At 43.3% G+C, this 23,766-nt stretch overlaps 1 protein-coding gene across 1 annotated transcript in view; it reads left to right on the forward strand.

The window, feature by feature from the left end:
• Positions 1 to 23,766, forward strand: part of OXSR1 (oxidative stress responsive kinase 1) — an 83,036-nt gene that overhangs the window by 14,183 nt on the left and 45,087 nt on the right. The window contains exons 2-4 of the mRNA XM_055135531.1: positions 4,660 to 4,772; positions 9,901 to 10,009; positions 18,639 to 18,780. Coding sequence (XP_054991506.1) covers positions 4,660 to 4,772; positions 9,901 to 10,009; positions 18,639 to 18,780 — 364 coding nt within the window. The remainder of the gene's footprint in view (positions 1 to 4,659; positions 4,773 to 9,900; positions 10,010 to 18,638; positions 18,781 to 23,766) is intronic.

Raw genomic sequence — 23,766 nt, forward strand, 5'->3', positions numbered from 1 at the left:
AACTTTTTCACCCCGCATCTAGTTCTTGGTCCCTCTGCTCTACTCTCTTATGCTCTCTGCCTCTGTAGATATTTGTATTCTGGATATTTCATACAGATGGACTCATACTATAAGTGGCTTTTTGTGTCTAGCATATTAGGTTGCACAATTTCAAGAGTTGTAGTACCTACCAGTAAGCGGTTGTACCTCACTTGACAGGGCTACACTCTGCATGGTTAGGGTGTTTACTGGTCACGGGCATGAGGGAGGATTACAGCAGACTACTACCCTAGGTTTCTGGGTGGAGTCCATTGGGACTGCCTTTGTGTGTGTGGTCTGTCACTGACAGGTGTTGTGAAGTGACAGCATGACCATACCCTCTGGTTTGTTCTTCAGAGCTGTGTAGCCATACCAGGCAACAGTGCTCAGAGGCATCTAGAATGAGGAGGGTACTTGGGGCAACCATATGGTGCCAGGATTAGACCCTCTCACATGCAGAGCATGTGGCATACCATTTGAACCACATCCCTGACCCTGGACATTAGTCTTTCTCTCTGCCCAATGTTCCACTGTGTGAATATAGATCGAGCACCACCTTTCTCAGTCCTTTCATCAGTTAGTGGACATGTGGATGGTTTTCTCTGAATTTGAACCTGGGGAATTTTACAAGAACTTCCAAATTATGAATGGGATTTAATAGCTATAGGAGTAGGTGCCAGAGTGATAGAACAGCGGGTAGGTTGTTTGCCTTGCATGCAGCCAACCCGGGTTCAATCCCCAGCATCCTGTATGGTCCCCCAAGCACGGCCAGGAGTAATTCCTGAGTGCAGAGCCAGGAGTAACCCCTGAGTATCGCTGAGTGTGATTCAAAGCATAGCGGGTAGGGTGTTTGCCTTGCAAGCAGCCGACTCGGGTTCAATTTCTCCGTCCCTCTCGGAGAGCCCAGCAACCTACCAAGAGTATCCTGTCCGCACGGCAGACCGTGGGCAAGCTACCTGTAGCATATTCAATATGCCAAAAACAGTAACAAGTCTCACAATGGAGACATTACTGGTGCCCGCTTGAGCAAATCAATGAACAATGGGATGACAGTGCTACAGTGCTAATAATTTATATATGTAATATATATAGTTATAGGAGTATTGGTTAGTTACTATATCGTTGTGAAAATTCAGTGAATTTTTTCAAATAATTGGTCCTTTTTTCTCACTGATGAATTATAAGCAAAAATTGTTACAGTATTCTTTTTGTTAAACTTAACGAAAAAGTCTCATACAAAAAATTTAAAGAAGTTTGCTGGGCCAGGGATATAGCTCAGAGTTAGAGTGCTAGTCTTGCATGTATGGACCCTGGTTTTGCCGTAGCACAGGCAAAACAAAGGAAAGAGGGCGATTTTGTGTGCTTTTGGTATATCCACGATGTTTTGCAACTATCGCCTAATTCCAGAGTATTTTCATCACCCCAGAAACCATATGCCTGTAAAGCAGTACCTTCTCATTCTTCTCTTCTCCCAGCCTCTGGCAACCCACTCATCTATCATCTTCCAAACTACCACGTAGTATAGTCTTAATATTGGTTTATTTAATCTCGTACAATGTGACATTCATCAACACTGCTCTTTGGGGGCTGGAACAATAGTACAGTGGGTAGGGCATTTGCCTTGCATGAGGCCAACCTGGATTCGATCACTGGCACCACATAGGGCCCCCCCACCCCCACCAGGAGTAAGCCTTGAGCACTGCCATGTTGGCTAATGGCTCTCACGCTGACCTCTAATTTAGTTATTTTTGACTCTTTTTGACAACACCTTGTGCTCGGATTATCCCCAGCTCTGTGTTCCTGGTCCTCCTGGTGGTGCTTGGAGGCCAGGCAGTGCCAGGGATTGAATTCAGCTGCTTTGAGCGACCTTCCGGGGCCTGCACTGTCTTCTTTCTTGCCCTGTAACATTCACAGGCTTCAAGGATTAGGACAGGGACATAGTGGTGAGGGACAGTAGTGGCTGTTATTCTACCTTACCAGTGGTCATAGAACTTTTTTTAGTATCCCACTGCTTGCTGAGGTTCTGTCCCTTTTTTTTTTTTTTCTATCTCTGTCTCTTCTTAGATTAGGACTCCTTCAAGTTTTTTTCCTTTTACCCCAAAAAGTTTTATATGATATGTAGGTATATAAAATAGGTCTACAAATTAAACAATGATAATAAATTATAAAGAAATAAGTGACAGAAGTTAAGAGGCTGAGCAGATAAGAAGCTTGCCTTGCATAAAGCTGTCCCAGGTTCAATCCCCAGCAATCCTGTATGGTTCCCTGAGCACTGCCAGGAGTGATACCTGAGTTTAGAGCCAGGAGTAACCCTGAGCATCGCTGAGTGTGTCCCTCCCCTAAAATAAATTAAAAATATTTTTATATGGGTTCACAACCCTCAGTTTAAGGAGGTAAGATTTAGATTGAATAAACTCTTAATTATATTTGTGGTTTCACTTTTATCATTTGTCATCTCTACTGCTGTCCAGCAAGCTTTGTAAAATTGATTTTATGTTTTAACTCTAGTATTTCCACTTGATACCTTAAAAAAAAGCCTTTTTTACTCTGGAGAAGCCGTGCCAATGTCCTCTCTTGAACATACATACTCTCTTTTTCTCTCCCATCACGTTACTGTAAGTAAATTAAAAAAAAAATAAACCTTTTGCTCCCCTACCCCACCAAAATAAAAAGACACCCCCATTCTTTGTTTTTGGATCACACAAGGCTGTACTCAGGGATCACTGCTGGTAGGTCTCAGGAGACTCCGTGGCGTGCCTGAGTTGGACCGGGTCAGCCACATGCAAGGCAAGCGCCCTGCGGTTAGTGCTGTCTTTCCAGCTCTTCTGTTATGTTGGGCTCAAACCTAGGACTCCTGCATGGGAGCCGTCTGCCCACTGCACCAAGCTATATCCCTGGCCTTTATAACTTGTGTTTTGTTGAGATGTTCTTTTTATATGTTGGTTTTGGGCCCACACCCAGCAGTGTTCAGGGTGCCACACAGTTCTGGGGATTGAATTCGGGTCCCTGCATGCACAGCATGTACAGTAACTCAGCACCTCCTGTCTGTCTGCCTTCCTCTAAAAATGTTATTAAAGAAAATTCTTAAATATTTGTTGAAGCATTTTTGCGATAGGTGCTTTAACATTTATTTATTTATTTATTTATTGCCAAATAGTTTCAGCATGTGAGGGATTTTGGTGGTCATCAGTGTAGTTATCTTTTCTTTTTTTTTTTTTTTTTTGCTTTTTTTTTGGGTCACACCCAGCAATGCTCAGGGGTTACTCCTGGTTCTGCACTCAGGAATTACTCCTGGCAGTGCTCAGGGGACCATATGGGATGCCGGGGATTGAACCCGGGTCGGCCGCGTGCAAGGCAAACGCCCTACCCGCTGTGCTATCGCTCCGGCCCCATAGTTATCTTTTCTTACTCAAGCACATCTGTCCTGATTGTTCTTGTGGCATGACTTTATTATTTGTATACTGAGCATTTACTGTAAGGAAATCCTTGATCCTCTTCATGTCTTCCAGTGTATCTGGCAGATCTTCTTCTTGGGTTTAGTATCTAGTTCTCTGCTTCCTCACTTTGTGAGCTATAATTCCGATGGTAGTTGAGTTTGCAGAGCTTTTGCAGTGTTCTCTTTATCTTTGTTCTTCTGGCAGTGAGTGCTGAAGCTTCTTGTGATGTGTACAGGTGCTGCCAGGGCCAGCTTCTGGATGTGGACTCCCGGTTCCACTGCTGCTAAGGGCAGGTGGGCTGGACAGGGCTGCCGGTGTTGATTTGCCTCTGCGGGGAATCTGGCCTGCTGCCGTGAGTGGTGTGGGTGGAGACTCAGCTGCTGCCGCCACTGGCCACTGTGAATTGGACCCCCTCTGGATTGGGAGCTTGTTCCCCTCTCAGTCTGTGCTGAGCTCCTCTTTCCCAAGGCCCTTACCAAAAAGTGGGGCTTTTCTCCTTTGTTTATCTGCTTTCCGTTGCTATTGTTGGGTGCAGAAGGGTGAACACAGACCCTTCTGGTGAGTTTTTTTTTTTTTTTTTCTTTTTGGGTCACACCTGGCGATGCACAGGGGTTACTCCTGGCTCTGCACTCAGGAATTACTCCTGGCGGTGCTCAGGGGACCATATGGGATGCTGGGAATTGAACCCGGGTCAGCCGCGTGCAAGGCAAACGCCCTACCTCTGTGCTATCGCTCCAGCCCCCCTTCTGGTGTTTAAATGCAGGCATATGGAGGTAAAGGAAAAACCCATTGAACGCACCGTGGCACTTTTCTTCTCCCTCTCCTGAGATTCCTGTCTAGCCTACCTCCTTTCTGCCATGTTCATTATTTCATGAGTGTCTTGTCTTATTTCTAGGGTATTTAACTGCATTAAGGGGAGAAGAATAGGGAAATGATAACCTTTATCATTATTTTAAAAAATGGAAACCCTAGCGATTTAGTTTTTATGTTATTTTTGTTGGCTATTGTATGTCAGGTCTTTTGCTTTTACTGATAAATCATTATTTTTTTTAGTTTTTTTCTGCGGGTTGATAATGCTAGGAATGTTTTTCTGTATCTGTTGTTGAATATGGGAATAAAATAAGGATTCTTCTTTTGCTTAATTTGTGTTGGAATTATAATTGTCATGTTTTATTTATTCACCTACTGTTTTTTGTATTTTTAGGGAGTGGAGCAACTGCTGTGGTCCAAGCAGCTTATTGTGCCCCTAAAAAGGAGAAAGTTGCGATCAAACGAATAAACCTTGAGAAATGTCAGACTAGCATGGATGAACTCCTGGTATGCAAATCTTATATTTCTTATGTCCTCTCTATTTTCCTTTCCCTTTAGAGTGAAAGTACCTGAAGATTTAGTATTATAATTTTGTGCTTTCCTTTTTATGGGCTAATTTACTATAGAATCCATTTTTGTTTACAAATACAGATTAATATAGTTTTCAATATGTATGTCATAGTTCAGTTAGACCATACATTTTTTTTTTTTTTTTTTGCTTTTTGGGTCACACCCGGCGATGCACAGGGGTCACTCCTGGCTCTGCACTCAGGAATTACCCCTGGCAGTGCTCAGGGGACCCTATGGGATGCTGGGAATCGAACCTGGGTTGGCTGCGTGCAAGGCAAACACCCTACCCGCTGTGCTATCGCTCCAGCCCGACCATACATTATTTTACCTATTCTCTGGTGTCGGACAGTTATCTAGTTTCCTCACTTTTATTGTTGTAAACAGTGGCTACTTATTTCTCTTTTTCTTTTGGACATTCTCAGTGGTGCTCAGGGGCTTCTTCGGCTCAGTGCTGGAATGCAGGAGTGCAGGCAGCGTCATATGGTATTGGAGTTGAATCTGGGATTCCCCTGGAGCTATCTTTCCAACCCTGTTCTCTTTCCTTAAATTAGTACCATGCAGTTGTCATTGGAATATCTTTGGGTCCAATGGAATACCTTTCAAAAGACTACCAGCCTCCTGGGACCGTGGGACCAATCTGCATTCTGACCATTGAACGTGATGGGTGACAGAGTAAGCCAGACTGCACTGGCATCTCCAGAGGTTGGGGGAGGGAGGAAGATTATCGACAGTGCTCTGTGGCTTTGCAGCCTAGTTATGCAAGGGTTGTTTATACATCTTTATACTCCATGACAGGTGGAGCAGTTCTAGGTATTTAGCACAGCAAGAGAAAGAATGGGGTTTCAGATCATAAATTTTTTATCTTCAGAGGCCAAAGAGCAATAGACCGAGCACATGATTTACCAGTGGGGGATCTGGGTTTGATCCCTGACACTGCATGGTCCCCTCAGCACTGCTAGAGTGGCCCTGAGTACAGAACCAGAAGTAACTTCATAGCACTCCAGGTTTTTTATTTGTGTTTGTTTGAGGGCCACACCCGGCAGTGCTCAGAGCTTACACCTAGCTGTATACTCAGGGATCACTCCTGGCAGGCTCAGGGGACCATATGGGATGTTGGTTAAGTGCAAGACAAATACCCTACCTGATGTACTATCGCCCCTCCCACCCCCCCCTATTTTTTAAATTTGGCTTTTGGGGGCACACTGGCCATGTTTAGGGGTTTCTCCTGGCTCTGCACTCAGGAATTATTCCTGGTGGTGCGTGGGGACCATATGGGAAGCAAGGGATCGAACCAGGCTCAGCTGGGTGCAGGGCAAACTCCCACTGTACTATCACTCCAGCCCATCCCCCAGTTTTTAAATCCTTAATTTCTTTGGCTTAATTGCAAAGAGTATCACCTTTGTGTCACTCATTTTTGAATATTGTTATCTGCTGTAGATATATGAACTAATGATGTTCTTTTTCTTTTTTAATTTAGTCACCATAAAATTGCAAAGTTATTCATGATTGGGTGTCAGGCGTACAATATTTCAACAGCAGTCTCTTCAGTGCCCACCTCCCTCCTCTAAGGCACCCCCAGCCCCGTTTGCCTCCCACCCACCAGTCTGCTTCTGTAAGAGGCTTTAAAATATATGTGTTTTTGCATCGTTATTTCCAGTCCTGTCACTCGTAGGGTTTCATGCACAACTCTACCATCTTTCAGTACCTTTCCCTCCTTCTCTCATGTTCTTTTGGCCCCATCGTCTTTGGGTATTTTTTTATTCCATCATTAATATTATGATTTTTTAAAAGTAATTTTCCCTAAAGTCATCTGTAACCAGTGATAGACAGCAGGAATCAGGACTGGGATAATCTGATTATCTAAAGCTTTTTTCCCCCTGGGGACTCAGAATAGATTTAATAGGAATATTGTAAAGGTAGATGAAGTTCTTATTTATTATATTTATGGCAAAAGCTTAAAAAAAGAATAACTTGTATTCATAAGATGATAGGAGCAGATGTGTTTTGGAGGTGGGGATGGCTTTCCTGGCAGAGCTCAGAGCTGATTCCTGTGCTCAGGGATAACTCCTGGGGGACCGCATGATGTGCCAGGGGTTAAACTGAGGCCAAGTACATGCAACTGAGATATATTTGTAGCCTCTAAAAATCTCTCTGGAGATAGGGATTAGCCCCACTTCATAAATGAGAGAAGTAAATCATAAGTGACAGTCTGGATTAAAGAATCACATCTTTCAGATACAAGTCTCTAGTTTTTTACTTTATATAAAATTAACAGAATGATTATAATCTTGGTTTAAAAGATTAACTCTTTGAAAGAATTACGTTGTTTAGAAAAAACAACTCTTGTCACATATCATTCGTCATTATTTATTTGCTTGTTTTGGGTCACATCTAGTTTGGTACTTGGCAGTCACTCCTGGTGATGCTTGAGAGTTAGAACCCAGACTCGGCGAGTGCAGAGCATCAGGACGCTGGGGTCGTCCCCTTTCAGTGTGGTGTGGTGGGAAAGTGCTCCCAGCGCTTGAGTCCACTGACAGCACAGCTTCCTGGGCCAGAGTGGACTCATGCTCGCAGGCTGGATGCTCGGAGCCGCTCAGTGCTCTGCCTGGGCCTCCCCTGACTTTCCCAGCTGTGGTGTTCTGAGACAGTGAGTGAGCATGGGAGAGAGAGAGCTGCAGAGGCAGGAAGGTCAGCTCCCAGGTGGTGTTCCACAACTTCTGATGGCAACACAGCCACGGTATGTTTATTAAAACTGAGAAATAAGCTGTTATTTTCCAGGCCACCATCATTTCTCTCCCAGATCTGAGAAAACCTTTTAAATAGTCTTTGCCTGTTGTCTGCTTGCTTTCATTTCTTTTCTGTGCTATAGCCAGGGAGATTTTTATGAAAATGTACAGTAACTTTCAATGTCTTCCCATTGCTCTTAGGAGAAAGCGTAAATTTTGGAACACAAGATTTTGTGTTTGGACCATGAAATTTAGAATCTTATACCCTGTAATTAAACAAACAATTGCCACACATTAAAACCCGCTTGTTTTTTCTATTTCAGAGTCAGTTAAGTAAATGTTTTATAGGAATCTCTGATTTATCACTCCAATTTTTTTTTATAATATGTCTCTTCAATGAAATCATGTAGTAGTATACTTTTTTTATATAAAACTATTCTATTTTACAAATTTGTGCTTATGTTGTTTTTGTCTATTTTTAAGGTATGTTTTGGGGTCACACTCTGTGTTGCTTAGGGGTCACTCCTGACGCTGCACTCAGGAATCACTCCTGGAGGTGCTCAGGGTATCTTACGGGATGCCGGGGTATGAACCTGGGTCCGGCTTGTGCAAGGGAAGTGCCCTACCCATTATAGTGTTGCTCCGGCCCCAGTGTTTGTATTACTTCTTCACTATTGTAGTCATGTACTGGTAAATACCTGTTTGAAAGTCTGAGCTACTAAAATTAGGTTGACTCATTGTGTCCTAAAATAATGCCTTTTGTATTTTCTCCTCTCTTCTCGACCCCCGCCCCTCTCTCTCCTTCTCTCTTCCCTCTCTTTTTGGTGATTATATGTCATGCTCTTACCTTGTACTGCTCCAGTTCCTTCACATCATGTGCAGCTAAAGCCAGTTTAGCTCCTCTGTGAAGACATCTTGCCTACATTAACTGTTCTTCCTGTGGATTCCTGTAGTATTTTTAATACCTTTGCTAAATTAGCATGTATGTGTTACCCAATATGTTCCTCTTGTACGAACAATTCTTACCTCTTTTAAATCCTATCTAGGCAGAAATTCCTTTTTTCCTTCTTCTTTTTATATTTACTTTTAGTACTGAAGACTGGTAATTGGGGGGTCTTTCACAAATGCATATGATAAGGTCTTTACCACTGAGGCATTTATATACAAGTAGAGAAGATGAGGGGAAAAATAATGTTTACTGAGCATTACTTATAAATCAAGGATCATGTGTAATTTTTACATACCTGAATACATAGCGAGGCTTAGGGCCAATACAAGAATTAAGTAAAAAGCTGTATCAGTACTATAAATTATATTTATTTATTTATTGGACATGTGTCATGTGCTGAGAATAAAGTATTAGTTCTCATTGAGTTTTAGTTTTGTGAAGGCTAGATAAAAGTAGGTTGCAGTCCCTGTATAGAATGAACAGTGTTTCAGAATCCACTTATATCCTTGCCTTCCTGGGGCTCTCAGTCTGTTCAGGGTGGACTGACAAATACACTCCTGTTTTGGTATTGGTATATTGTGGGCTGTGATGCTAAGATCTAGTGGGAGTTTGGACGCCAAAAGAAAGATACCTAATTCAGCCTGGGGAACAGGAAATAAATGATATTTCAGCCGAACTCAGAAAGAAGAACTGACATTTTTTGGCTAGGTGAAGATAAGGAGAGAGTATTTTGCTGAGGCAATAATATGACAAATGTCCAGGCATTTGAATGAGATGAAACAAGTAAGCAAGGCCCTGATGACACAGGACTTCAAAAGGCTTATGTGATCAGGGCTTATCACGTCACATCTAATTTAAATTAATAAGCAGAGTAGTTCTAGACATACGGCTCAGATATCTTTTTGGATATAGTTTACCATCTTGCCATGTTTCGGTAGATTTTTTCTTTAGATCAAGAATTGTTAATTCTTAATCCCGAAAAATGGGATTCAACAACATCTTGGAGCAGGGGAAACTAATCCACAAACAAAAACATCCCCTGTTTATTAGTAATCATCTTTTATGTCTGTAAAACCAGATTTCCCAAGATGGTTCATCAAGGGCACCTTGAAATAAAAATGTGTCCCAGTGGAGGCCTCTGTGCTGCTGTGCCAGGGTGTGGTAAATACTGCGTGTTCTAGTTTCAAAGATGGCTAATTAGTAAAAGCAGGGGAGTCAGAATGGATGGAGAGAACCTGGGGTTTTCCTTTTAACCATTCTTGAAGAGGTCAGAGCCAAAGAGGTCCCGTAATTAATTTGACTGAGACATAATTTTAGGATTCCCCAATCTGGATTTACTAACTTGTATTGTTAGGCTTACATGTAATGAATTATTGTTTTCTCTTTGCAGAAAGAAATTCAAGCCATGAGCCAGTGTCATCATCCTAATATTGTGTCTTACTACACATCTTTTGTGGTAAAAGATGAGCTGTGGCTAGTTATGAAACTGCTAAGTGGAGGTGGGTATTGTACAATGAAATGTTGGCTGCCACGGGCTGGAAAAATAAACCTGTTTTCTCTCCTGGTTCCGTTTGAGGAGATCCCGAGAATAGTGTCTGCTAAAAATGCTGGTGTATGACCTGAGATAGGTTTTAGACATTGCATGTGGTTTTCACGTGCTTTATTTTATACATTTATTTCGGAGGCTACTCCTCATGATCCTGGGCCACTCACATCAGCAGGCCTGGTAGTTCTAGGGCCTCCAGGTCTGCACCCAGCAGTGCTCAAGAGGCCAGGCCAGGCATGCACCCTGGGGCGCACTCTCCCTGTTGCTGTCATTGCTTTGAAGTCTCTGTCTAGTCTACGCTGGTTCTCTCCCACTGTTTCTCTTCCATGACATAAACTTGTTTATTTATTTATTTATTGTCTTTGGTCTCACACCCAGCAATGCTCAGAGCCTGCTCCTAGCTATGCTCAGGACTATGAGATGCTGGAAATTGCTCTTGGGCCCCTGCCTGCCCCCACTCCCCTCACCTTTTTAATTAATTGTATCACTATGAAATATCCTACATGCTTTTCATGGGCTCCAGCCCTTTGAAATTTCTTCCTAGCCTATTATTATTATTATTAGTGGTGCTAGGGTTAGAATCCAGGGCTTCACACATGCTAAGGCAAACATTCTACCACTGAGTCTCATACCCAGTGGCATAAACTGGTTGACATCTTTTGATAAACTGTTCACATTTTAGGTGCATACTATGATTTCTTTTTGGTGATGTTTAACTTGATTTATATTCTAAAGTTTCTTGCAAATTGGAAATTAGACCTGAAGAACTGATTGGATTTGTTAAAATATTTTTTGGAGAGGATTTTTTATTTTGTTTTATTTGGGTTTTGGAGCACATCTGGTGGTGCTCAGGTGCTCTTCCTGGCTCTATATTCAGAAGTCCTTGAAGGGGCCATGTGTGAGCTTAGCAATTTGGATGCCAGGCACATGTTTTATCCCATATACTATCTCACTGGTCCTGGACCAGTATAGGTGATGCTGTGTACTTCATATTGCATCATACCATGAAGTGTTTTCTCATTTTTTAATAGATAGTAAAAGATCTTACCTTTAATAGTGATGTAATGTACATTGCTTAATATGACAGTCCGGTATCTTCATGGAAAAGTGTTTTTCCTTTGCAACTAGTAGTTAATCTGTGTTATGATACTTTGGCACTGTGAATATATAATTTCCCTTAAGTTTTTCATCAAATGGTTTTAGCATTCATTAACAGCCCTTCTTTACCTTCAGGAATTTTTACCCCCAGGAATTGCAAAATTGTGATTTTTCTTGTCTGTGCTATTGCTCCAGCCCCTAAAGTAACATTCTTACAGGAACTTTGTCTTATTAACTGGGGGTCTTTGCTTAATCTATGCTGTAGTTTCTTTGGAAAAGAAACCTGGATAAACAATAAACAATTCATTCTTTTCCTAAAGGAGAATTTTCAGATCAAAGAATTGGTTAACTAACCATCTCTACTGGTAGCAAGGGAAGACGGTGCACCTCGCAGCTCCCCCGCCCCTCCTCCCAACTGGGAAAGCTTCTACTCAGACTCCGGGATTATTTTATATGCAGTGTCTTTTAGTTTGACTGTGTTCCTTTGGTGCTTTGAATAATTTTGTTAGTGGCAGTTACTTTAAGTTTCCTCTTCTGTCCTTTTTTGATGTGAATTCCTCATCAATATTTGATTACTTCCTTGCTTTTTTGTTGGAGATCTTTCTTTTTTGGCCCACTTGGTACTGCTTAGGGGCTGCTCCCAGCTTGGTGTTCTGGGCTGTGTACTGCTGATGTGATGCTCAGGAAACAGTCTTGGTGGTGCTGAGGGAACCATTAGGTGCTGGGATTGAGCCGAAGAGGCTTCCTCCTGTAGGTCACGTGGTCAGCCCATTGAGCTCTCTACCCAGGCTTGATCCCAGGTTCCACAGATTTAAAGTTATATTGCTTTTCCTAACCCAAGATGATCTAGGACTTGAAGGAGATCTGACGGGTTTATAGGAAAGGATATTTAACAGGTATAACGATGCTTGGTGCATTCATTCTCACTGTGTTGTCGGTGTTTTTAGTTGAGAGGACTTGGGAATCCAGTATATTAAAGTAAAGTGCTTGGGACCTGGAAGACCTCTCAGCCATGTCACACACATGCCAGGCATGGGGAGGCCATGGGGTGAAGCTGTGGTGCTGCCGCATGCACTGAGATGACCCGAACAGCCACCCCGCGCCCCCTCTCTGAGTTCTCCTGTGCTGGGGAAGGGATAAAAGTAAACAGTGACTCAGCGTTTGTCTTTTCAGATCTGGTTTACTATTATCACTTGCTTTAGAAATTTCTTTAAAATCATGGGGCCAGGGTGATCATACAGCGGGTAGGGTGTTTGCCTTGCATGCAGCCTTCATGGTCCAATCCCGGCATCCCATATGGTCCCCCAAGCCTGTCAGGAGTAATTCCTGAGTGCAGAGCCAGGAGTGACCCCTGAACACTGCCAGGTGTGGCCAACCACCCCCCAATATATATAGTATTATATTAGTACAGCAGGTAGGGCATTTGCCTTGCATTTGGCTGGCTTGGGTTCGATCCCTTGTATCCCATATGGTCCTCCAAGCTTGCCAGGAGTGATCCCTGAGTGCAGAGCCAGAAGTGAGCCCTGACACAGCTGGATGTGGCCTCCAAACAAAAAAAAATTAATCAGAAACTTTTTAATATAATATTCGAGCCTCTTCTCTAACACAGAAAATCTTGGTTCCTAGTATAGGGATTTAGGTGCTTTTTCCTGCAGTACATATACAATTATTTATACTTTAGTGTTTGGCATGAGGTGCATTATTGGTTGCTGATTGTGGCATGTGCAGATTGGACTACATGTTTTGGTCCTGAAGGCCCTTGACATGTAGTAAATTCACATCTTTTGCCAAGGCGTGAACTGAATCATAGGGCAGGTTGGGAGGAGAGCCCCTGACCTCTCCATCTCTGCACTGCTTGGTTTCCCTTGGTGTGCATGCTTGTTTATGAGCATGGTTTTCCGTTTTAAAATGTAAAGTTACAGGAAAGAGAATTCATGTTTGTTTACTTTGCAGTTTCAGGATTTATTATTTATTATTTATTTATTTTTTGCTTTTTTTGAGTCACACCTAGTGATGCACAGGGGTTACTCCTGGCTTTTCGCTCAGGAATTACTCCTGGCGGTGCTCAGGGGACCATATGGGATGCTGGGAATCGAACCCGGGTTGGCCGCATGCAAGGCAAACGCCCTACCCGCTGTGCTATCACTCCAGCCCCATTAGTTTTTATTTTTATTGATTTTTTTTTTTTTTGGGAGGGGAGGCATACCTAGCATTGCTCAGGGGTTACTCCTGGCTCTGTACTCATGATCACTCGGGGCAGCATCAGGGGACCATATGGGATACTGGGGATCGAACCCAGGTTGGCCACATGCAAAGCAAACACCCTACTTGTACTATTGCTGGGCCCCATTTTGCTTTTAGTTCTCACAGGGGTGCTCGCAGTGATGCTCTGTGGGTATGAAGGAGAAGGCAGGCTGTACAAGGAGTGCTGGGCTCCAGCTCATAGGCTAGGCATGTGCTCTTCAAGGTGAGCTGTCACCCGGGCCCTTGTGATGGCATCGGATAAGAGACTGTTTTAATACCTTACCTTATTGGATGCATAACTTCCCATGGGCTCTAGAATTAAATTTTGTTTTTTTAGCAGTGGTGTGTTTTTTAAAAACTATTTCAGTTCTTTAAAACTATCTGTGTGCTTCTAAATGAGGATCACAGGTCTGGAGAGCAGTCAAGACTGCAGAGCATCCAGCGCCATGCTGACATGTAGGAGGTGCACAGGATCTTCATCCTGCATGCAGCCATCCCTCGTTATTTGATGATCCCAGTGGAGCCAGAATCACCTTTTTGTTCCAGCTCCATTTGTGACGGGCTGGAGACACTGGTTGCTTGGTTGAAGGCCCTATTTATGTGATGGTTGGAAGCCTTGCTGACACCATCCACTGTTCACGAGGGTGGTCAGGCCTAGTCTTCCAGATGGACAGTCATGGGAGCACTGTGTAACACTGTATATTTTGTTATTCATCATCTATGGCATCACCTTTGGCATAATACTTGTAATTCACAAATAACTATGCAGGAAAGAGTTTTCATGCTTTGCTAACATACTCTGTAATTTTTAGGGAAAAATGACTTAGTTCCCTAATCCATACCTATATTTCCATATATTTCCATAGGAAAATGACTTTATTTTACTTAATTATTTATTTGGTTTTGGAGCCACACCTGGCAGTGCTCAGGGGTTACTTCTGGCTCTACACTCCTAGAGGTGCTCTGAGGACCATATGGGATGCCGGGGATTGAACTTAGGTTGGTTGTGTGCAACCAACCCACTGAACTATTGCTCTGATCCCCCAGAATGACTTTAAAAAAGAGTCATGGGGCTGGAGTGATAGCATAGCAGATAGGACATTTGCCTTGCATGTGGCCGACCTGGGTTTGAGTCCCAGTATCCCATATTGGCTTTGTAACCAAGAAGGAAAAGTTGCAATTAAATAATTAGATGTGTGCGGCGGGCTGTGAAGAGAAGTATCAGGTGCCATGGGAACAGGCACCAGGGGATCCTCGCCTTATTGAAGGAGGCTGGGTGCAGTGGGGTACCAGCCTCCCTCAGGAGGGACGCTCAGCTGAGACCTGAGGAGTTAGGTGTTAACTGATTCCGTGAAACAGGCTGTGGGAGTTGGTTCATCAAGCCTGGGAGAGGCGATCCAGATACTGTGCAGGCGACATGATGTGGAGGCAGGATGGAAGAGTGTGATATGGCTCAGGGAATCAGAGGAACTGAGAAGACAGAACAGAAGATGGGCAAGGCTCCCTTTAAGGAACGAAAAATGATAAGAATTAGAAATACCTATATGAAAATACACAGATACATTATAGTCTTTCACATCAACATTTTTTGAGTCAAAATACTTAAAAGCATATTTTTATTTAAAAAAATTACACTGATGTAGAATTTAATAAGCTAATTATTAATGAATTGTAGCTGTCACTCTTGAACCCATCAACTAGCTAAATATCACAGTTAAATTTTTAAGCTTGGGGGTTGGGGCGAGGGTTCAAAGGACTGGAGCCCAGGCATTGCGTGTGGGAGCCCTGGGTTTGACCCCAGCAGTGTGTGGTATTCCAAACCCCACGAGGAGCCACCCCTGAGCGGCAAGCCAGGCGTAGCCTCCTAGTCCCATTGGAGGTGACCTCCAAACTAAACAGGATCTGTCACTGTTAGCATTTAAAGGTGCTTCCTTATATTGTAATTTTTCTTTTAAATTTTTTTTTCTTTTTTTGGTGAGTTTTCTTTGGCTAATTAAAAAGTGTGACTGAATGTTGGAGTTTACTTGGAAGGAAACTCCAAGTAAATTTGAAGGAAGCTAATTTTTAAAAATTAAAAACACCTTTTTTGGGGCTTGGGGATGGGGAACTATACCTGGCAGTGCTTAGAACTTAGTCCTGGTTCTGTACTCAGGAATCACTCCTGGCAGTGCTCAAGGGACCATGTGGGGTGCAGGAGATAAAACCCTGGTCAGCAGTGTGCACGGCAAGCACTCTACCCACTGTACTGTCACTGTCCCCGCCCTCCATTAGAAACACTTCTGGTTTAAATAGCTATTTCTTGATTTATTAGCGTTAAGCTACAGTGTAAGGTTTTTAGAAAACAAGATATTGAAGAAAGTTCTGAGGTGCCGGGGAGATAGCTCAGAGAAGTTTATTTCCTTTGGAGTGTGTGCTGTATTTGGGGACCCTTGGTTCAGTCTCCAGCATGCATGATCCATGGCCCTTCTGAATGGAAAAGTGAAATCCCTGTCGTGCTTTAAGGGTCGCTGTAGCATGCACAAGTCTAAGCTCACTGTCTTAGTGAATAGCTTGGTTGTTCAGGGATGCTTTCAGTTTTGTATGTGTGAGGCAATTGGTATGGGACTCCCTTGATCTAAGTAAGCAGGACACAGATGAAATACCTGGTTCTACTAGCAACCAACTTAGATGTTTAAGCAATAGTGAAGGGTGTTTGTTGGTCTGAAATGGGATACTCAGAATCCTCCTGTGTTTTCAGGAGTCAGAATGAGCACCAGTGGCTACAGATTGATTTAATCTTGGTAAAAATACTCAAAACCAAAATGAATGACTTACTTTTGGACTCTTCTATTGTCATTTTTAAATAAAAGTAAATCAGAAATGTGTGGACTAATTACCCTGATTAAGCTATAATGATCAGATTTAACATGTATCTTTTTTTCTTTTATGGCTTTTTGAGTCACAACCTGGCGATGCTCAAGGGTTTCTCTTGGCTTTGCCCCATAAATTACTCCTGGCAATGCTCGGGAGACCATATGGTATGCTGGGGGTCAAACCCAGGTCGGACATGTGCAAGGCAAATGCCCTACACGCTGTACTATCCCTCTGGCATCTTAACAAATGTCTTATACCAGCTCCTTCACTATTCCTTCAATATATTTTTAATATTCAGTGATAACTTTGTGGACAGTAATAATTTTGCATTTCTTTCTGAATGTACTGCTCTGTGTTATGTGAAGGGGCTTAGAACATGACTCTGAGGAACAGATCTGTTTACATTTTAACTGTTGGCTTTGTCAACAAAAATTATGTGAAATCCCTCCTTGTTTTTCATTAAGTGTTTTACGTCATTTGCGTTCACTTTAAGAGATGCTTGAATTTCACTGGACAGCCTTTATCGCAGAAAGCTAGTGGAAAAAATGCTTTTGAAAATGAAGTTGCTTAGCCCCATCCCATATCTTGAATGGTAGTCTATGAAGTCTGGCAACTGCATTTTTTTGTTGATTGGCTGAATGACAGTCTTCATGTGTTGAAGATTATCCGTGTAGGACTGGAGTGATGGTACAGTGGGCAGGGTTCTCGGCTTGCACACGGTCAGTCTGGGTTTGATTCCCAGCACTCCTCATGGGCCCTGACCGCTGCCGGCTGATGCCTGGTGTGGCCCAAAAGACGGAAATGACCCTCAGTTTTATATCTTGAATATTATTTGGAATGATTACTAAAATAATAAAAAGTGCTAAAAACTTAATTCCCAGTAGTAATTTTTTTCTATTTTAGATATTCTTTAAATTATAGACATGTAACTTAATTGGCATTTGAAGAGATGCCGTCTTCTTACTAAGCAGTTCCCTGCAAGAGTTGGATTTCTCAGAAGAACAAAGCATTTGGCGTGGCTGTATAATTGCTTTTCTTTGGGGATTATTATGTGATTGATTCAAGTAAGCTGAACAGAACTTTTCCCTGAGGTCTCCCCCTTTGTGGATCACAGTCTTGTAAATCCCAGTAATTAGAGAGGGGAAATGTGATAGTGTTTAGGAAAATCAAGTTTGTAGATTTTAAGTGGGAGCTAAATTAAATGTGTGTTCAGTTTTTCTGTTTTTATGATTACATCTAGACCACTTCTTCCTATTTGGAAGTACATAGTTTTTCTTTTTACATTTGTGAAATAAAAGCATCCCCAAGGGCAACTTTTCAGCAGGAGTGTATGAGTGGTTGTTAAATTTAGTTACAGTCATTGAGACTTCCCCCAAGAATTGGACAGCCAGTCTTTTCGGTGTAGTCATGTTTCAGATTTCTTGAAACAGTTCTAATACAGGAGAGTGTCCTGCTTTGGTTTTATGATCTATGGGACTTAGACCACCAGAAATCTTAGAAATCTCTCACATATATTTTTTATTTTGTTTTGTTTGGGGGCCATGCTTGGTGGTGCTCAGGGCTTACTCCAGGCTCTTTACTCAGGGCCATGCTGGGATGGAACCTGAGCTGGCTGTGTGCCTGGCAAGCCCCGTACCTGTTATGCTATTTCTCTGGTTCCTCTCCCAGGCATTTTCTTACCATAATCATCAGTTATGGGAATCAGCATTCTCTAATTTTCAATTACTTTATGTCTTTTCCCTTCCACTTCTGAATCTTTAATGGTAATCTTTCCCATCTGGGAAACAATGGAATTGATATGTCTAAGCTATTGCTTAAAGAGAGGCTTTTTAAAATTCTCTTTTATTATAGCTTTCTTTGCCTTACCTATTAATCATTGTTATTGGTTTGGGGGTGACATCCAGTGGTGCTTCGTGGCTACTCCTGGCCATGTGCTCTGTGCTTGGGGTCCCTTTTGCTGGTACTCAGACACCAGTAGATGTTGAGTAGAAGTTTGGGATCTATCCCCTGCCTCCCATGGGCAAAAGCCAGCATTCAACCCTTTAAACCATCTTGCGGGCTCTGTTTTTATTGCTTAAGCCCCCCAAATAATTTTGTTTTGTTTTAGGGGTCACACCTGGTTGTGTTCAGGGCTTAATACTGGTAGGGTTTGGGGGACCTTATGGGGTGCCAGGGATGGAACCCAGGTCGGCCATGTGCAAAGCAAGTGCCTGCTGTACTATCACTCCAGACCCATTGAAATGTTTTCTTACACAACCAATTTGTTCTTTCCCCTACCATCAAATTCATAAAAAGTTTTATTTATAACATTTTTATTTCAAAATGATTGTGAATTATATAGAATGCATTAAAAATACTGACAGGAAAAGTGTCTTTTCTGTTTTCAGGTTCTGTTCTGGATATAATTAAGTACATTGTGGCAAAGGGAGAACACAAAAGTGGAGTCCTAGATGAGCCTACCATTGCTACGATACTCAAAGAAGTGCTGGAAGGGTTGGAATACCTGCACAAAAATGGACAGATTCACAGGTGTGTAAGCATCAAAGCACTCTCTCTTGAATATGAAGGACCAGGAAGAAAACCTCAGTGAGGCACATTATTTCTCCAGTATCATGAGTCTAGTAGAGCACTGGACTTCCTTTTTGGTGGGGATGGCAGGGGTTGTCTGAGGAAAGTCAAAGAGAAGAATATTTCCTGAACTTCTTGATAATTTGGAGGGAAGAACATTGTCAGGATGCCCACGTAGTCCTCTTGGATTTTGTTGGGTCTGCCCCTTCCTGCTGTTAAGAGTTCGGCTAATAGTGCAGGGAGGAGGCAGTGACTTCCTCATCAGAGGACATCATCAGAGGACATCATCATATAGTGACGGCTTTGGATGTCTGACAGTAGTGTACTGTGAAATGTAGGCTAAGATGTAGTCTTACCTCGTTGGCATGTCAGAGCTTCGGAAGCCTCATTTCTGTCTTCACAACAGTTATAAAGCTGAACAGGCTGAAAGTCAGCAATTATTCTTATATCTGTCAGGAATGGAGGTCATAGGATAGATTGATACCTTCACAACTAAGACAGGTCAGTAGAGAATTATAGCCCACTGGAGCAAAAGCTCAGGGGCAGAACCAGTCCTGGGGCTGAGAAATCTAAACTAACTGATGTGCTGGGGGTGTGACTTAGCAGAAGAGCAAAGGACACCTGGCATGCCTGTGTCCCTGATTTTGATCTTGGCACCACAAAAGAAAAGAATTTCTCAAGTATCTTAAGCTGTAATTCACACATTACTAAGGGGTCATTGTGAGTGAGTTTGAGAATTGAAAGTCCTAAAGGGCCTGAAATTGAGAGAAGGGGGGGCGAGGGATGTGGAGAAGAGGGGAAAACAGGAGAGAGGAGGAGCGGGGAGTGAGAGAAAGCTTTGGGGGCCACACCTGACAGTGCTCAGGGGCTACTCCCACCTGATGCTTGGCAGTCACTCCCAGGAGCGTTTCAAGGACCACGCAGTGCTTGGGATCAAACCCGGACCCCCTGCATGCAGGGCATCTGTACTGGTCTTTTGAGCTATTTGCCCGACCCAGGACTGGCAGGTTTTTATGTTTCATGTCTAGCTTCTTGACTAGGTTCTCAGAGTGAAGATCAGAAATATTCCCCTCTCACTCTTGAGATAGGCCCAGAGCGTTCTGTTCTTCTTACTCAGAACCTGCTCTTTAACTTGCTTGTGCCTAATAATCATGGCTTCAGAGAAACTTCCTCACTTGGAGAAAATCAAATACTTAAACCTAGCCCCTTCAAGCCTTTTTGTCTCACTGCAGCAGGAACTGGAAAGCATTTGTTGAGGTGACAGCCAAGAAATTCAGGTTCAATGTATGGTCATACTTAATCATAGGACTTCCTTCCGCCCCCTTCACCGTCATGTCAGTAGGACTTCTGTATAACATTAGGGTTAAAAAACCTTAAGAAAGAAATTATTTAGGGTCTGGAGATAGAGTTCTTGAGTGAAGGTGCTTGCCTTGCATGCAAGTGGCCTGGTTTAATCCCTGGGAACACATGGTTCCCTGAACGTCACCAGGTCCAGCTCTGGAGAATCCTAGCACCCCTGATGTACTCCTGGGATCACCTGAGCAATCTCCAGCACTGCAGGCCCACGCAGTGCCACATCCTAGGCATGGACATTGAACTGCCACTTCATTCGGCCAAGAATCGCCAGTCGTTATCGCTGGACTCTTGAGATCTCTTTTGAGTCTTTTGAGGTATCCCTGCACCCCCCCCCCCCCCGGCATAAGATAAAAAAGAAAATGTATTTAGGGCGGAGTTGAACTTGGTGGAGTTGAGCACAGGTTCTGCATGCAGGAAACTACTTGGGTTTGATCACCAACACTGCATAATCCCTGGAGTTCTGCCAGGAGCAACCCAGGGTACAGATGTAGGAGCGGCAAAACCAAAACCAAACCAATACACAAGGAAAGAAGAAAAAGACTTTCTCAGAAAAATAGTAGTTGAGGGATTTTGTCATTGGTAGACCTGTTTCGTAAGAAATGTTAAAGCAGGGTGCTGGGGGTGATGGCGCACTCACCTTATGTGTGTGGGGTCAGTTCCCAGGGACTGAGCTGTAACTACTGAGTGTGGGTCAAAACTCACGACACATAAAGCAACAGATACCACAGTGTTTGAAAAAGGGAAGAAATGTCAAAATCTTGAGAGAATAAAAATTATCAACATATGACTGAGTTTTAAAGAACTATATGGTAGTAAAATGGCATGCTTTTCTTACTAAGAATGGACTTAGGGGCCAGGAGGTAGTATAGTGACCTGCCCAAGTTCCGTTCCTGGCAGGACACGGTTCCCTGCGACTTGCTGGGGGTACCCCTGGAGATCCCAGAGCCCACGGGGTGGCCAGGCATGCTCGACACTGTGCAGCCTTGGGCCCTGCTGCTGACCCAATGCAGTGGTGGGCTGGACACTGGTTGGGAGGCTTGTCCTTCATCCCCCATAATTGATTTAATGAACAATTTCCTTAATAAGATAAGGAAAGTGAAAATAACTTATGGGTAATGGATAATACGGTTTAGGAAATTGGCAGGTCAGGGACCTTCGCAGACTGGAGCGTTCCCACGGCTGCACTATCACCAGCCTCTCAGCCCTGCTTCCTGCACTCCTCAGGCCGTTTGTGTTCTTTCCCGGGACTTTCTCACGAATCCCCCATCTCCTGCCTCCTCGCCTGACCTTCCCCAGGTCATCTGTCCAGGCCTTTAACTGTGCATAAATTTCAGAGAGAACAGTCCCTTGAGTATGTCTTGTTAGTCAAGTAGAAGTTCCTGCTGTGCAGTTGCTCTGTCCCCAGTCTGTTAGCTGTCTCAGGATGAGTCCTGTCCTGAAGCTTTGTGAGTGAGTGTTTCACTCTTCTCAGTCCAAACGATTGGGCCAGAATCCCACAAATGCACAGTGGAAATCCCTTCAGGAAGGAATTGGAAGTATACCTTTTTAAAGTTACTGCTCTGGTTGCCTAGTGGTATGGCACTATGTGAAAATGAACTTGGATTAGTTATAAATGTGTATATCTAGTCTAGGGCTACTAACTGAAAAAAAAATAAAAAGAATTGAGATAGAGTAAAATTAAGTCATAAATAGTTAAAATCAAAGAAGGCATGGAAAAAAAAAGTGGAAGATAAAACTGGATAAAATCCTGGACATCACTTGCATTTAAAGTCCCAAGAAGAAGCAAATCCTGTTCCCTGGTGAGTTCTGTGACTGGCTGTGTGAGCACTGCCACCAAATGTGCCTCCCGGGAAGCCCCTCAACGAAGTGACTGAAACTAAAAGTTAGCCAGAAGGAGTATAAACAAGGATCAGGGCAGAAATATATGGAATAGAGACTAAGGAGATAATAAGAAAATATGAATAAAACTAACAGCTGCTTTTTAAAAAAATAACAAATGGTTAGCTAGATTAATCAGGAAAAAAAGGGGACTTAAGGTAAAAAAATGCAGCGAAGAGGCATATCTCAAATGCATTACCCCAAAATACAAAAGAGCCCAAGAGGTAGTATAAGAGTTAGAGCTCATGCCTTGCATGTGCCTTATCGTGGTCCAGTACCTGGTATGACATGTTTCCTAGTACTACCATATACCTTTCTAGGGCCCCTGACCCTCACCAGGTGTGGCCCAGGTAGTCCCTGGCACCACAGAGTGGAATTCTTTTTTTTTGGCTTTTCGGTGATGCTCAGGTGTTACTCCTGCCTCTGCACTCAGGAATTAATCCTGGAGGTGCTTTAGGGGGCCATTTGGGGCGCTAGGGATCGAGGGACTGAATTCTTTTTTTTTTTTTTTTTTGGCTTTTTGGGTCACACCCGGCAATGCACAGGGGTTACTCCTGGCTCATGCACTCAGGAATTACTCCTGGTGGTGCTGGGGGGACCATATGGGATGCTGGGAATCGAACCTGGGTCAGCCACGTGCAAGGCAAACGCCCTCCCTACTGTGCTATCGCTCCAGCCCCAAGGGACTGAATTTTTTTTTAAATTTATTTTATTGAATCACCACGTGGAAAGTTACAAAGTTCTCAGGCTTGCAATGCTCAAACACCCATCCTTTCACCAGTGCCTATATTCTACCACCAAAAAAAAAACAGGTATACCTCCCACCCCCCACCCCCCCACCCCCACCTGCATAACTGATAAATTTCACTTCATTTTCTCTTTACCTTGATTACATTCCATATTTAAACACAAAACACACTATTGTTGTTGGAGTTTCAACACACAACTTGTTGTTGGAGTTTACCCCCCAAAAATACGGCCCTGCTGACAAGGAACCATTTGATAATTAGTTTTCCACTGATGAGAATGAAGAGATATGAAGTTGCGTGGCTGCAGTAGCGGCCACACGGTTTAGGATTTTTGCATTTTAGTATAAATAAAGAACATCTCGCCCAGGGAGATTTATGTTGGAAATTGCATCATTTCCCTTCCTGGGGCAGCATGCGGCAAGGGCTTAGTTCACAGTCTGGAGACATGGCTGCAAGTACTTGCTGGGACCAGAAGTAGTGTAACTGGTTCTAGACCTTGGTCGTTCAGCAGCAAAGCGGCCTTGCAAACGCATGGCCACCCAGGTCGAATCTTGGTGGAGCACGAGCCGGTATCGGCCCTGGCCCGAGACTGCCCAAGCGTCCCGCGAAAGTTCAAAACACATTTTTTTTCTTGTTCCCACGCCACCAAGTTCATGCCTGCTTAAAAGTTCCATAATATGGTGGACGCCACGCCACTTCTTCCCACAAAGGGAAGAAAAACCGAGGAAGAAGGATATTTCCCCTTCTCGGCCGGCAGCCAAGGGACTGAATTCTTAAGCTCTCACATTGAACCAAACCCACCCCTCACAAAGTCAAAACAAAAAAACCCCAAAGGTATTACGAGACTAGTATTTTTTTGTTTGCTTGGTTGGTTTTGGGGCCATACCCAGCAGTGTAACCCATAGTGGGAACCCAGAGCAGAAAAGCAAAATAGGAGCCCTGGATTCTGACTCAGTGAGTCACC

Source organism: Sorex araneus, chromosome 4 (genome assembly GCF_027595985.1).
Source record: "Sorex araneus isolate mSorAra2 chromosome 4, mSorAra2.pri, whole genome shotgun sequence".
NCBI classification, from domain to species: domain Eukaryota; kingdom Metazoa; phylum Chordata; class Mammalia; order Eulipotyphla; family Soricidae; genus Sorex; species Sorex araneus.